General features: G+C 40.6%; 1 protein-coding gene and 1 non-coding gene across 4 annotated transcripts in view; one reads left to right on the top strand and one right to left on the bottom strand.

Annotated features, from left to right (window-relative positions):
• Ndfip1 (Nedd4 family interacting protein 1) overlaps positions 1-14751 on the top strand; it is a 57100-nt gene that overhangs the window by 24051 nt on the left and 18298 nt on the right. The window contains exons 3-6 of one of the 3 annotated variants that reach the window (XM_045132977.1): positions 1311-1379; positions 5437-5567; positions 10840-10927; positions 12903-13027. In XM_045132977.1, coding sequence (XP_044988912.1) covers positions 1311-1379; positions 5437-5567; positions 10840-10927; positions 12903-13027 — 413 coding nt within the window. Of the gene's footprint in view, positions 1-1310; positions 1380-5433; positions 5568-10839; positions 10928-12902; positions 13028-14751 lie in introns of all 3 variants that reach the window. The other 2 variants (XM_045132976.1, XM_045132978.1) reach the window with 2 other exon arrangements.
• LOC123454325 lies at positions 1441-1547 on the bottom strand. Its single transcript, XR_006633304.1, has one exon. It is a non-coding gene; the product is annotated as a U6 spliceosomal RNA (small nuclear RNA).

Below are 14751 nucleotides of genomic sequence, written 5' to 3'. Positions count from 1 at the left end.
TGTTGCACCCTTGTAATCCCAAGATTTGGGAAGTAGAGTCAAGAGGATCAGAAATAAGTTCAGGTCAGCCTTGAACTAGTGAACTTGAGACCAGCCCAGCTCCATGGGGCCCTGATACTTTAAGGGGGAAATCTTAGCAGGGCTGGAAAGATGGCTTAGTCATTAAGACACTTGCTGGCAAAGTCATAGGACCCAGGTTCGACTCCCCAGTACGTACATAAACCCAGATGCACAAAGTAACATGTGTCTGGACTTCATTTGCAGTGACTGGCGGCCCTAGCACACCCATTCTATCTATCTGCCTCTTTATCTCCCTCTCAAATACATAAAATATTTTTTTTAAAGCTAGAACAGGGAGGGGAGGATAGGTTAGGGGAAGGAGGAAGGTAGTAATGAATGAACTGGGTGATCTGTTCTTTGGTTTATCTTTGTGTACCTACTGTCTGAAGTTTAGTACTTTGTAATCTTTTTTTTTCTTTTTTTTTTTAATTAAAGACAGGGCATTCCTATGTAGCACAGGCTGCCCTTGCTCCCTTGAACTCACAATCCTCCTGCTTCAGTGCTGGGATCTCAGGCATGTACTACCACACCTGGTTTGTGCTTTATAATCTGGATGTCAGGTTATAGTCACAGGTGTTCTGTTGTGTTAGGTTGTTCTCCACAGCTTCTTTGACTCTTCCTGGCTGTCTGTATTTTCATGTAAATTGTAGAATCAGCCTGTTAGTTTGCACAAGGCTAGACACGTCAAAGCACTGCTAAAGCTAGTGTGGTGGTGCCTGCCTTTAATCCTGTTAATCATTACCAGCAGAGTGGAGGCTTCAGTAAGAGGATTGCCATGAGTTTTTAAGCCCTGCTTTAAAAAAAAAAAAAAAAAAAAGCTGGGCATGGTGGTACACGCCTTTAATCCCAGCCACTCAGGAGGCAGAGCTAGGAGGATTGCCTTGAGTTCGAGGCTACCCTGAAACTACATAGTAAATTCCAGGTCAGCCTGGGCTAGAGTAAAAACCTACCTTGAAAAACCCAAAAAATAAAAATGAAAAAAAGGCCTGTTAGAATTTTAATTGCATTATGCTTGAAGTTGAACATAAGTTTGAATTGAGTATTTAAAATTAATTTATTTTTTGGTGTGTGTGATGTATGAGTGTGGATGCATGTATGGAAGGCAGGGATCAACTTTGGGCATCAGTCCTCACCTTCACCTTTGGTTGAGGCAGCCTCTTGATGCTCACCACTGTGTTCACCAGGCTAGTTGGCCTCTGAGTACTTCCGCCCTGCAAATTCTCCTGTCTCTGCCACTTTTCTCACTGTAGGCATGCTGGGATTACAGATGCCCGCCCCAGCGGCCAGCTTCTACGTGAGCGCTGCTGATCCAAACTCAGGTACTCATGCTTGTGCAGCAAGTGCTTGTTCCACTGAGCCGTCTGCCCAGCCTCCTCATTTGCAAAGATGGAATGCTTCATGAATTTGTATGTCATCCTCATGAAGGGGCCATTTTAATCATGTCTGTATTGTTCCAATGTTAGCATGTGTGTGGCCAAAGTGAACACAAGACTTAACATCTTGCTAATGCCTTCCAATTTAGGAACATAATCTGTCCTTCCATTTACTGGGGTCTTTAATTCTGTCAACATTTTATAATTTAGTTTTATTGATTTATTGCTAGATATTTGGTGTCTTTTGATGTTGTTGTTAATGTGCCATTATGATTCATTTCTTGTTTTTTGCTGGTATATCCTAGTATCCTAGAGTGAGACCCTACTGTGGAAAAACAAACAAAAAACTGTATCCAGAAGCTTTTTTAAATTCAGATATTTAATACTCTATCAGTGAGTTCTTATTGTTTTTTGTATATACAATTATGTCATCAGCAATTGACATTATATTTTACTTTCCAAATATTTTTTAAAACATAATTCTGCTTTTTTCTTAATATTTTATTTTATTTATTTATTTAATATTTATTTTTATTCATTTGAAAAAGGCAGAGAGAGAGAGAGAATGAATATAGGCATGCCAGAGCCTCTCACCCCTGCAAACAAACACTGTGCCACCTTGTGCATCTGGCTTACATGGGTCCTGGGGAAGTGAACCTGGGTCCTTAGGTTTTATAGGCAAGCGCTTTAACCACTAAGCCATCTCTCCGGCCCTCTTCCCAGTTCTTAAGCCCCCCACCCCCGTTTTCTTGCCTTATTGTAACAATTAGAATTTCTAAGAAAGGTTTGTTTACAAGTTGTGATTGTAGACATTTATGTCTTGTTCTCTAATCTTAAGGGAAAGCCTTTTAGTAATTTCCCACTCACTGATGTTTACTTTAGGGTGTTTGTGGTACTAGACATTGAATCTAGGATCTTGGGATGCTAGGCAAGCCCTGTGCCACTGAGCTTCATTCCCAGCTGACACTTAGTCTATGTAGGATTTTTGTAGAGCTTTCTTCCTATTTTGTTGTATTATTGCTAGTGAGTATTGAATTGTTGGTGTGAAGACTTTCCTGTAGGTCAAGCTGGCCTTGATGTCCAGTCCTCCTGCCTCCTCCTCTCAAGTGCTGGGGTTACATATATTGATTTTTTTTGTTGTTTGCTTGCTTTTGAGGAATGATGTTACTCTAATCCAGAATAGCCTTGGAGTCACAGCAGTCCTCCCACTTCAGTCTCAAAATGCTGGAATTACAGGTCTGAGCCACTGTGCCCAGCTGAATTTTACTATTTTTCAGTCTATGTAAATGTGCCCAGTTCTCGGTGCCCCCAGTGACCTCCAAGGAGAACCAAACACATATGCAAAGCCAAGGAGCTTTATTTCAGGCTTAAGCTCGGTCTCTTGACTTCACCAATGCAGTGGATCTGTACAAGAGCCCTGAGCAGCAGGGGGACAGGTTTTTATAGGGATTTGAACAAAGTAGGGAGAAGTAGGAGAATGGTTAACTGTCCTTGTATTTTTCTGATAGACTTAGGATACTGATGGGCAAAGCTGGTGGGCAGGGGGCTAGGGGGATTCCAAGCAGATTAAGTAACCTTTATTGTAATTGGCTATGTGTATTTGAGGAACTTTAAACAAACTTATTTTAAGCAAACTTAGGACCACAGGAACGCATGGTGCAGACAGTCTATTCCCCCTTATCAGGAAACTGACCTTGCTGGGAAGCAGAAACGTAGGCCTATTGATGATTCTGAGGCTTATTGTGGCTTCCTGAGTCCTTCAGTAAAGATAGTAGAATATAACTGGATATAATGGCACATACCAGCACTTAGTTGGCTGAGACTGAGATAGTTTTTGAGTCTAGTCTGGGCTACATGGCTAGACCCTACCCCCCAAAAAAGATAGAATATTTTTCTTTTACTTCTTTCTATAAATGAAGTACATTATGTTGGATTGACAATTATAATAATGTATTACAGTAAAAAAAATTTGGGTAGTAAAAAAAAAAGCTTCTTATGGCATAGAAAAAAATTCTTATTTTGCTCCTCTGTAGGCTTGGTGAGATTCTTGGTTGCTAAAAGTCATTAAAGAAAATGTGTCAGTGACATAATTAAAGATTAATTTATTTAAAAAATTTTGGAAGCCAGCAGAGTAGGATGTCTTATATCTATAATCCCAGTACTCTGGAGGCCCAGGCAGGAGGATAGTGAGTTCCAGGATAGCCTAGACTACCAAGCAAGGCACTGTTCACAAAACAAGACTTATTTTGGAATTGTAACTAAAGAATATTGATAACTAAAACTAAGTAGTAACAAAAGAATAATTACCAGGTGTGATGGTGCATGCCTTTAATCACAGCACGTGGGAGGCAGAGGTTGGAGAAGAGCTGTGAGTTTGAGAACAGCCTGAGACTGAGACTACGTAGTAAATTCCAGGTCAGCTTGGGCTAGAGTGAGACCCTACCTCAAAAAACAAACAACAACAAAAAAGAATAATCATAACTAAAGATTTTAAAAGAAAAATATTAATATTTGTGAGCTATAAATTTTAATTGTAAAATTGCTTAGAAGCTTAATTTACTTAAACATCTTTTCTGATTATGTGGAATATTTTGTAGTAGAGGTCAGTGATAATGCAATATAGTATTTAAAGAGAAAATGAAATATTTCATAGCCATAAAGAATGCTGTAACTGAATTAGTTACTTTAAGAACACCAGAGAACATAATACATAGTAAAAATAATGAGTCAGGGGTTGGGGATATTGCTCACTTGGCAAAGTGCTTGCCACACAAGCACAAGGTCCTGAGTTCAGATCCCCAGCACACATGTAAAAGCCAGGCTCAGTGGCACACTCCTATAATCCCTGCACTGGGGAGACAGAGACAGAAAGATCCCCATGGCCTGCTGGCTAGCTGCCTTAATTCCAGAGTCAGTTAGAGACTCTGTCTCCAAAATAAGGTAGAGAGCAGTTGAGGAAGACATCAATGTCTACACATTAATACAAACATGCATATGCATTCACATGCACATCACACATATACACACAAAAATATGAGTCAAAATATATTAAAGACCTGTAACAAATGAATCTTAATCTTTTCATTTAAAATTGTTAATAAGAAACCACAATGAGCTGGGTGTGGTAGCACACGCCTTTAATCCCAGCACTCTAGAGGCAGAGGTAGGAGGATCCCCATGAGTTAGAGGCCACCTTGAGACTACATACTGAATTCCAGCACAGCCTGGGGTAGAGCAAAACCGCAGTGCAGATTTACATGCATATGTTAAGGGTTTATTTTGTATTTATTTTTGCGTGTGTTTTGGTCTTTTGAGACAAGGTCTTGCTTTATAAATTGGTAAGTTGTAACAAATGAATCTTAAGCTTCTTTTGTTTTCTTCAAATAGATTTTTATGCTTGTTAACTTAAGCCATGGTACAGATTTACATACACATGTGAAGGTCTTTTGAGATAAGAGCTTACTATGTTGCTAGGCTGGGCTCAAGCTTGTTATCTCAGTTGTCCAAGATTACAGGCATATGTCACCACACCTGACTCATACCAAGTGTTTTCAGCTTAAATGTTTCCATAACTGTATTAAAATTGCCAGTCCTGGTGGTACAGACTACTTATAAGATTGAGAGGGGTGGCAAGTTGAGCTTGGACAAAATAAACAAAAAGAAAGTTGGAGATAGCGCTTAGTGTTAGAGTACTTGTCTGGCTCTGGGTTTAGTTTCTGGTATCACAACAATAATAAATTAAGTACCTTAATCACACAGTGGCCTAAAATATTACTACTCCAAAACCAGGTGGAAGTGAGCATGTAAGCGAGTCTGGATTCTGAATAACTCAGAAATAGACCATCCCAAGTCTGTTCCATTCACTGAGAAGTGTCTTTTGCCTCAGATATTTTATATGTACATTTAGGGAAATGGCTAGCCTTTGTTTGCCACAATTAGTGGAAAGCCTTTTGTTTCTTCAGCTCATAATCATTATGTAACAATGGCTTCATTTCTTCAGCAGCGTATTTTGACTACAAAGATGAGTCTGGGTTTCCAAAGCCCCCATCTTACAATGTGGCTACAACACTGCCCAGTTATGATGAAGCTGAGCGAACCAAGGCAGAAGCTACAATCCCTTTGGTTCCTGGAAGAGTAAGTAGTTCATTATCCATGTTACTTGATGGGATGCTTAATGGAGTTAAGTATTGTTGTCATCCAGTTTCGAGTTTTTACTTAAGATTGTGCTTGCTTAGTAAAATGTTAACCAAATACATTTTTTTGGAATAATAAACATTTCTTCCTGAAAATGATTAGGTAAGGAGGCCTAAACATCACAAAAGCATCTCAATTTCCCTGTATCTAAGAGTGCTACTAAGTCTGCTGGGGTGACTGAAATGTCTTGGAGCAGGAGTTGACTTAGGAAATAGAGACTTTTGCCTTGATTGTGCACACGTAGTATTTTGCTGTCAGGTAAGTAGCTGCTACTGATGTTTGTGGAGAGGACACACATATACAACTTTATTGAATTAAGCTCATAAATATCAAATTTAAAAAATTAAGCTTAAAGCCAGATGTGGTGGCACATGCTTTTAATCGCAGCACTTGGGAGGCTGAGATAGGAAGATCATTGTGAGTTCAAGGCCACTCTGAGACTGCATAGTGAATTCCAGGTCAGTCTGGCCTAGAGTGAGTTCCTACCTTGAAAAACCAAAGATTTTTAAAAATGAGCTCATAAAGCCATTTGTGATTATGAGCTGAATCTGTCTGTGGGGTCCTTTTGCTCTCCTTGAGTGGAAGTCATGGGTGGATAAAGAAAGGTTCTTCAAGTGCAGATCTTTGGCTACTTTTGTGTCCCCCTGCATCTGACATCAGCACGTGGCAGCAGCAGGCAGTGCCCTCTGGTGCTGCAGCTCTCGTGTAGCCTTGGGTTTTGGAAACTTGAACTCTTCTGAAAGTAGGCAAGAAAGGATCACTTGAGAGAAGCCTTTCATTGGCAATACTGGGAGATGCAGCAAGGGTGTCTCAATCAACTTACCACGCCAGCTGTAGAGAAAGGAGTGTTTGTGCCTATCGCTGCAAAGCTTTTATGCAGTAGAAGGCTTGTGTTTGCCAACTGGGGCAATTCTCCTTTTGCATCAGCCATAGCAATCCCTCTGCTGGACCTCCAGAGGAAGTGATCTCTCTGTGGCCTGGGTCATCTGCCGTCCAAGGCTTAATGATAGCAAAAGTTCTGGTACGAACTGAACATTTGTGGTAGGATTGCACCTGCAGGATCTGAATCAAGCAGTTGCAGTGGCCATTTTCTTCCCCAACACATCTGGGGAGTGTTTCAGACGGCAGGTGCTGGCATGAGAGTGTTTTGGCTGGATGCTTGACTAGCAACCTTTTGTTCATCGTCCAGCATCTGTCAGGGTGCCAGTCACCCCTCCTCCATCACTTTGCTTATATACAGGAAAAGAAAGAAAGCTTACAATAAAACTTACTGATTTTTTTTTTTTTTTAGGCCTAGAGAAAGGTAGATGGCTTAGCAGTTAAGGTAGTTGCCTGCAAAACCAAAGGACCAGAGTCAATTCCCCAGTACTGACATAAAGCCAGATGTACAAGGTGGCGCATGCTTCTGTAGTTTGTTTGCAGTATCTAGAGGCCTTGGCATGCCCATTCCCCCTCCCCCCCAAAAATTCCCTCCTTCCCTCCTCCCTCTTTCTCTCTCAAATAAATACATAAAAATATTTTATAAAAAAATTTAAGGGCTGGAGAGATGGCTTAGCGGTTAAGCGCTTGCCTGTGAAGCCTAAGGACCCCGGTTCGAGGCTCGGTTCCCCAGGTCCCACGTTAGCCAGATGCACAAGGGGGCGCACGCGTCTAGAGTTCATTTGCAGAGGCTGGAAGCCCTGGCGCGCCCATTCTCTCTCTCTCCCTCTACCTGTCTTTCTCTCTGTATCTGTCGCTCTCAAATAAATAAATAAAAAATTTAAAAAAAATTATTTTAAAAAAAAATTTAAAGTTACTGATTTTAATAGTGATTAGTGGCACTTTTAACAATGGCTCAACTCCTGCCCAGTGCCCCAAGGAGAGGTTGCTCTCCATCACCTGTCTTCACTTAAATGTGTCACTGTACTTTGCAGACCCACTGGAGTATATTATAACTAGAGCAGTATGGAGTTAGCTTTAATTAATTATACAAATCTTCAGAATTCTTTTATTTAACAAGTGTACATATTTAGGAGCCTCTCTCTCCCTTGAACATACTTTAGGGGCTGTAGAGATGGCATTTGTATAAGCATGCAGACCTGAGTTCAATCCCCAGCATCCATGTTAAAAGCTGGGCAGGACAGGGAGGCCTATAGCCCCAGCACTGAGCCGGGTAGAGACAGAAGAGTCCCTGGATCTCCTGTTCAGCTAGTCTAACTGAAAGATGGGGAGCCCTAGGTTCATTGAGAGATCCTCTTAGGGAAAGGCACATGAGTTAATAGAACACCTGACATCTTCCTTTGGCATCTGCATTTGGGTGCATGCAACACACACGCACCAAAAATCTTGTTTCTTAATAAATCCCAACTTTGCTTCAAAATATATTTTGTCATTCTGTGGACATATAGGGCACTTTTTAGTATAATGCATTACATTTAGTAGTGGATAAACAAAGAGCTTAATGTTCAACTCAGCTAAAACACCTATAGGCACATCTATATTTTCCAAGAGCACTGGACATCAAGAACTGTGACTTCTTACTAGATGATTGTGGGGGAAGATGGGGTTCGTGATGGACCCAGGGTTTTAATGGATAAGAGCATTCCAGAGGGGAGAGCTCAGAATACAGGTATGCATTCAGTCAGATAGTTCCGTGGATGTTGCGATGGGTTTTGCATGAGCAAGGGAGTCTGTGAAGGGAGATTGGGGATGGGACTAGAGCTGCCATTTGTAGAATCCTGAATGCTGGGCAGAGACATTTAAGGTTAGTATGTAGCTCATGTGGATCCTTCAGAGTTTTTGAGAAAGAGTATGAAAGGACTAGTAGAGTTTTGAAAACATTAACCTAGCAACATTTTATAGGCAAAATCATAGACGAGATGCCAAGGATAGGAGGGCAAAGAAGTCACTTTTATGTATTTTTGGAGTATTTTTTAACAAATATTTTATTATTTATTTATTATTTGAGAGAGAGATTGGGAAAGAGAGAGAGAGGCTGGGCATACCAGGACCCCTAGCCACTGCAAAGGAACGCCAGATGCATGTACCACCATGTGCATCTGGCTTTATTTATTTGAGAGAGAGATAGAAAGAGAAGAGAATGGGTGAACCAGGGCCTCTAGCCACTGCAAATGAATTCCAGACTTATGCGTCACCTTGTACATCTGGCGTTATGTGGGTACTGGGAAACAAACTCGGGTCCTTAGGCTTGGCAGGCAAACTGCTTAACCTCGGCCATATCTCCATCCCTGAACATTTAATATTTTGAAAGAATTAAAAAATGAAATACTGTAAAAATTTCAAACAGTGGAAGACATGTGTTAAGTTAGAAAAAGAACTGCCTATGCCACTTCACTTTTCTCTGGTTCCCACTCTGTAGGAAATCACTGGTAGTACCTTTTCTGTATATGACAACCTTTAAAAAAGTGTTTTTATTTATTTGTTTGAGAGGAGGAAAGGGAGAAGGAAAGAAGGGAGAGAGAGAATGGGTACACAAGGGCCTCTTGTCACTGCCCCAAACTCCAAATCCTTGTCACTTTGTGCATCTGGCTTTATGTGGTTACAGGGACAATTGAACCCAGACCAGCATTCTTTGCAAAACAAGCACCTTTAACCACTGAGCATCTCCCCAGCCCCGTACGACAACTTTTGATTATCTTTGAAACATTTTGTTTTTATTTGAGGAGCCCTCATTCAACTATATAGAACACTTGTCAATTTACCTTTTAAGTTACATGCAGTTACTTTTTTTCTAATATTTTATTTATTTAGTGAGAGAGGGAGAGAATATGGGCACACCAGGGCCTCTACAAACAAACTCCAGATGCGTGTGCCACCTTGTGTATCAGGCTTATGTGGGTCCTTGGGAATTGAACCTAGGTTCTTGGGCTTTCAAGCAAGTGCCTTAACTGCTAACCCATCTCTCCAGCCTGCCGTTACTTTTAAATGCCTCAGTACATTATTTGGAATGGCAGGCCACATACATTGGTTTTGGTCAGGATCTTGGTTTTTCTAGACCTGCAATATTGTGTTTTCAAGTTAGGTTGGAAAAGCTCCTATCTGCTGGTGGTAGAGAGTTCATTTCAGACCTGTATTTCAAAGCAGAAAAATGCAGTGGATCTGAGCAGTGGATTGCTATATAAGTTCTTCATGTATGATTGTTCTATCCTTTCATTCTCAGAAAGCACTTGAGCTGGTTGTTTCCTGAATCAGCCCTGTGTTACAGATATCCTAGAATTTAAGCCTAATGTATAAGTGATTTTTTTCTTTTCTTATATATATATAAAATATTTTGTTTATTTATTTGAGAGAGAGAGATTGAGAATGGGCATGCCAGGATCTTCAACCATTGCAAATGAACTCTAGATGCATGTGCCATCTTTTGCATCTGGCTTATATGGGTCCTGGGGATTGAACCTGGGTCCTTTAGCTTTTCAGGCAAGTGCCTTAACTGCTTAGCCATCTCTCCAGCCTGAGATATATATATTTAAAATATTTTTATTTTGAGAGGGAGAGGTGACTATGGGCACACTAAAGTCTCTTTCCGCTGCAAATGAACTCCAGCTGTATGCATTACTTTGTGCATCTGTCCTTATGTGGATACTGAGGAATCAAACTCAGGCTGGCAGGCTTTGCAAGCAAGCATTTTTAGCCACTACTGGACCATCTCTCCAGCCTAAGATACATATATTTTGAAGCAAAGTTTGAGCTTATTAAGCAACAGTTTTAATATAGATTTAAGCTTGGGCACTGATAAAAAAAAAATAAAAGGCACTTAGAAACAGTACATATTCAAGATATGGGAGTGGACTTCTCAGGAGAGGCATATATTTTCTGAAGGAAAAGCTCAATTTTTGAAGCGATTATTAAAAGAAATATGGTATGGGGCTGAGGTGTGCTTAAGTGGTAGAGTTTCTGCTTAGCATGTATGAGGTTCTGGGCTCACTGCTTAGCAAGAAAATTAATTAAGTGATTAATTAAAATGTTATAAAATGTAAACTTCATTTTAAAAAGTTGAGAGAAATTTTAAAAAGATTTGTTTCTGCTCTAAGTATCCCTTGCTTATATAAAACAAAATTGAAGCCCCACTGAACCTTTTACTGCTCGTAGTTTTACATTGAACTAAAGCAGTAAGTTTTCTTTTTGGTATTTGTATATGCTGTTTTTCCTCATGTCATTCCTTTGTCTAGAAATAATTTATATGACTTTACCTTATTCTTTTTCCTTCATTTAGGATGAGGATTTTGTGGGTCGGGATGATTTTGATGATGCTGACCAGCTGAGGATAGGAAACGATGGGATTTTTATGTTAACTTTTTTCAGTAAGTATAAACACACAGCAGAATTACTTCCTGCAAACCCTAGTGCTCTGGATGGGCCTACAGAAAGTGTGGGTGCTGCATTTTTACATGAGCTAAGCCATATCTTCCAGGTCCACAGGGACCATTGGCATTAGTCCTGCTCATACATATAGAACGGGAATTAAATGACCTTATCTGGTGAATTTTGTTCTATAAGCATTTATTTTCTGATATTATCTGTATTTCTTTTTCTTTCTTTTAATTTTTTTTGTTCATTTTTATTTATTTATTTGAGAGTGACACAGAGAGAGAGAGAGAGAGTGAAAGAAGCACATAGAGAGGGACAGATACAGAGAGAATGGGTGTGCCAGGGCCTCCAGCCACTGCTAATGAACTCCAGACGCATGTGCCCCCTCGTGCATCTGGCTAACATGGGTCCTGGGGAATCGAGCCTCGAACCGGGATCCTTAGGCTTCACAGGCAAGCACTTAACCACTAAGCCATCTCTCCAGCCCTCTTTTTCTTTCTTTTTAGATAATGCCATCCAAAGAGCTCAGGGCATTCATTTATTTTTTATTTTTTTAATATTTACTTATTTATTTATTTATTTATTTGAGAGAGAGAGAGAGAGAGAATGGATGATCAGGGTCTCCAGCCCTGCTGCTGCAAATGAACTCCAGATGCATGCACCATCTTGTGTATCTGGATTACATGGGTCCTGGGGAATTGAACCTGGCTCCTTTGGCTTTGCAGGCAAGTGCCTTAACTGCTAAGCCTTCTCTCCAGCCCGCAGTCTTTTATATTTTTTATTTTTAGACAGAGACAGAGAATTGGCACGCCAGGGTCTCAGCCTCTGCAATCCAACTCCAGACGCTTGTCCCACCTAGTGGGCAAGTGTGACCTTGTGTTTGCCTCACCTTTGTGGGTCTGCATTACATGGTATTTCCCTCAGGTTCTCATTGCTGGTAGAAATCACTCAACCAAGAGCAGCTTGTGGGAAGAAGAGGTTTATTTTGGCTTACAGGCTCAAGGGGAAGCTCCACGATGTCAGGGGAAAATGATGGCATGGGCAGAGGGTGGGCATCACCCACTGGTCAACACAAGGTGGACAATAGCAACAGGAGACTGTGCCAAACACTGGCAAGGGGAAACTGGCTATAACACCCATAAGCCCGCCCCCCAAAATACACTCCCTCCAGGAGGTGTTAATTCCCAAATCTCTATCAGCTGGGAACCTAGTATTCAGAGCATCTAAGTTTATGAGGGACACCTGAATCAAACCACCACACATGGGATCTGGAGAGTAGAACATGGGTCCTTAGGCTGTGCAGGCAAGCACCTTAACCACTAAGCCATCTCTCCAGTGTGTTATCTGTATTTCTTATGCACCTCACTAAGAAGTGAGCAAATATTCAGAAGCGATTTTGTGAATTTTCAGAATACACAAAACGGAAGCAACTTGAATCAGATTTAGTTAACCTCCTGAAGTTTGTAACAACAAAGAGTACGGGTTCAGTTTGGAGGACAGTTAAGAACATTTAAGGCATTTTTGATGACTTTTTTCTTTTTTTGCTCACTTCCATTATCTGTGTTGAAATGTTGATGAGCTCAATATTGTGGGCAGTAAGGCTTTCTCTTTTTCTTTTCGAGGTAAGGTCTTCCTCTAGCCCAGGCTGACCTGGAATTCACTGTGTAATCTCAGGGTGGCCTCGAACTCATGGCAATCCTTCTCCTTTGCCTCCTGAGTGCTGGGATTAAAGGCATGTACCATCACACCTTGCTTCAGTAAGGCATTTTTGACAGTGAACAGAACAGGGTAAACCATGATTTTCAGAGAGGGTATTGTCCTGTTGCCTCAAGCGGGGAGACAGGAGGAGGGATGCTTAGAGGATGGGTTGTCTTAATGTCTTGGGAAAGTCATTGAAGGCAGAGGCTAGGGTAGATGACAAGCCTATGCCTGGATTAACAAGACATGGTTTTTCCTCTACTTTTATAGTGGCATTCCTCTTCAACTGGATTGGGTTCTTCCTGTCTTTTTGCCTGACCACCTCAGCTGCAGGAAGGTATGGGGCCATCTCAGGATTTGGTCTTTCTCTAATTAAGTGGATCCTGATTGTCAGGGTAAGTTGTATATCAGATAAGATAGATTGTGCACAGGTAGTAATTAGAATAACTTTGAATGTTTACTTTATCATTTGTGTTGTTTGAATTGTCTCAACCTTATTTGTCTTCGTTGTAGTTTCATGATGAAATTGAACCAAAATCAGTTGCAAATGTTTCTTACATACAAGTTTTATGGTCAAGTCTAGCAAAGTCTGACTTATAGGAGAGTAGAACATGGGTCTTTAGGCTTTGCAGGCAAGTGCCTTGACTGCTAAGCTATCTCTCCAGTTCCTTATCTGTATTTCTTATGGCCCTCACTAAGAGGTGAGCAAATATTCAGAAATGATTTTGTGAACTTCCAGAATACACAAAATGAGAGCAACTTGAATCAGATTTAGTTTATGTCCTGATGTATGTAACAACAAAGAGTACAGGTGGACAATTAAGAACACTAAGGCATTTTTGATGGCTTTTTCTTTTCTTGCTCACTTACATTATCTTGAAATGTTGATGAGTTGAATATTGTGGGCAGTAAGGCTTTTTCTTTTCGAGGTAGGGTCTCCCTACCTCATAAACTGCTTTCTTTGCTTTTGATGCTAATAACATAGTAATGGATGTGAAGGAAGTTAGTTTCTATATTTATAAGGAGACATTCTGGCCCTGCAGTGATGCTTAGTGGTTAAGACACTTGCCTGCAAAACCTAACTGGGGTTTTGATTCCCCAGTACCCATGTAAAGCAAGATACACAGTTGCACATGCATCCGGAGTTTGTTTGCAGCAGCTAGAGGCCCTGGTGCATCCATTCCCTCTCTCTCTCCCTCCTTCCCCCTCCCTCTGCTTGCAAATAAATAAATAAATAAAATTTTTTTCGAGGTAGGGTTTCACTCTAGCTTAGGCTGACCTGGAATTTCCTGTGTAGGCTCAGGGTGGCCTTGAACTCATGGTAATCCTCCTACCTCTGCATCCCAAGTGCTGGGATTAAAGGCACACACCACCACACCCAGCTTTTTTTTTTCTTAATTCTTAAAAAAAAAATAATAAAATAAAAGGCATTTTTAGCTGGGCATGATGGCACATGCCTTTAGTCCCAGCACCTGGGAGGCAGAGGTAAGGGGATTTGAGGTCAGCGTATGACTACAGAGTAAGTTTCCAGGTCATCCTGGGCTAAAGTGAAACCCTACCTTAAAAACATCCCACCACCCACCCACCAAAAAGGAGACATTTTTCTCATTAATTCTTCTGAAATTGTAGTTTGATGTCTTTGTCCTTCCCTCTTTTTTCCCTTGTTTATTCTTCCCTTCTTCTAGGTTTGGTTATGCCAACAAGTTTGGGAATCCAAAAGTGTTTAACAAATACCACTGTATTAGGGAGTTGCCTCCGCAGTAAATTACAGAGGTGTATGTCTTCAGTGATTTGGGAATTCTCGGTTAAAATTTAAGCCTCAGAAGATCTCAGCTTTTAAAGTAGTCTCTGCCTTCAGATCTGTTTATTCCTGTTGTCACCCTTATAGGCATTGGCATATTTAACTAATTAATGGATTAGTGGATTGTCTGCTGTAGTTTCACACAGCAGTTCTCTTTACTTACTATGAAGCCTTTTTATGGCTCTAGAATCCTTCGGGAATCTGATGATTATGAGCTTTTCCCTCTAGACAGCTAATATGTATTTATCTAAAACACAGAATTTATGTTAAGAACCCAGTCCAAAATCAATTTCTAAATGTTAATTATTCTTTTATTAA

The sequence above is a fragment of the Jaculus jaculus genome, chromosome 13 (genome assembly GCF_020740685.1).
Source record: "Jaculus jaculus isolate mJacJac1 chromosome 13, mJacJac1.mat.Y.cur, whole genome shotgun sequence".
In the NCBI taxonomy this organism is placed as follows: domain Eukaryota; kingdom Metazoa; phylum Chordata; class Mammalia; order Rodentia; family Dipodidae; genus Jaculus; species Jaculus jaculus.
This window is presented reverse-complemented; position numbering and strand designations above follow the sequence as displayed.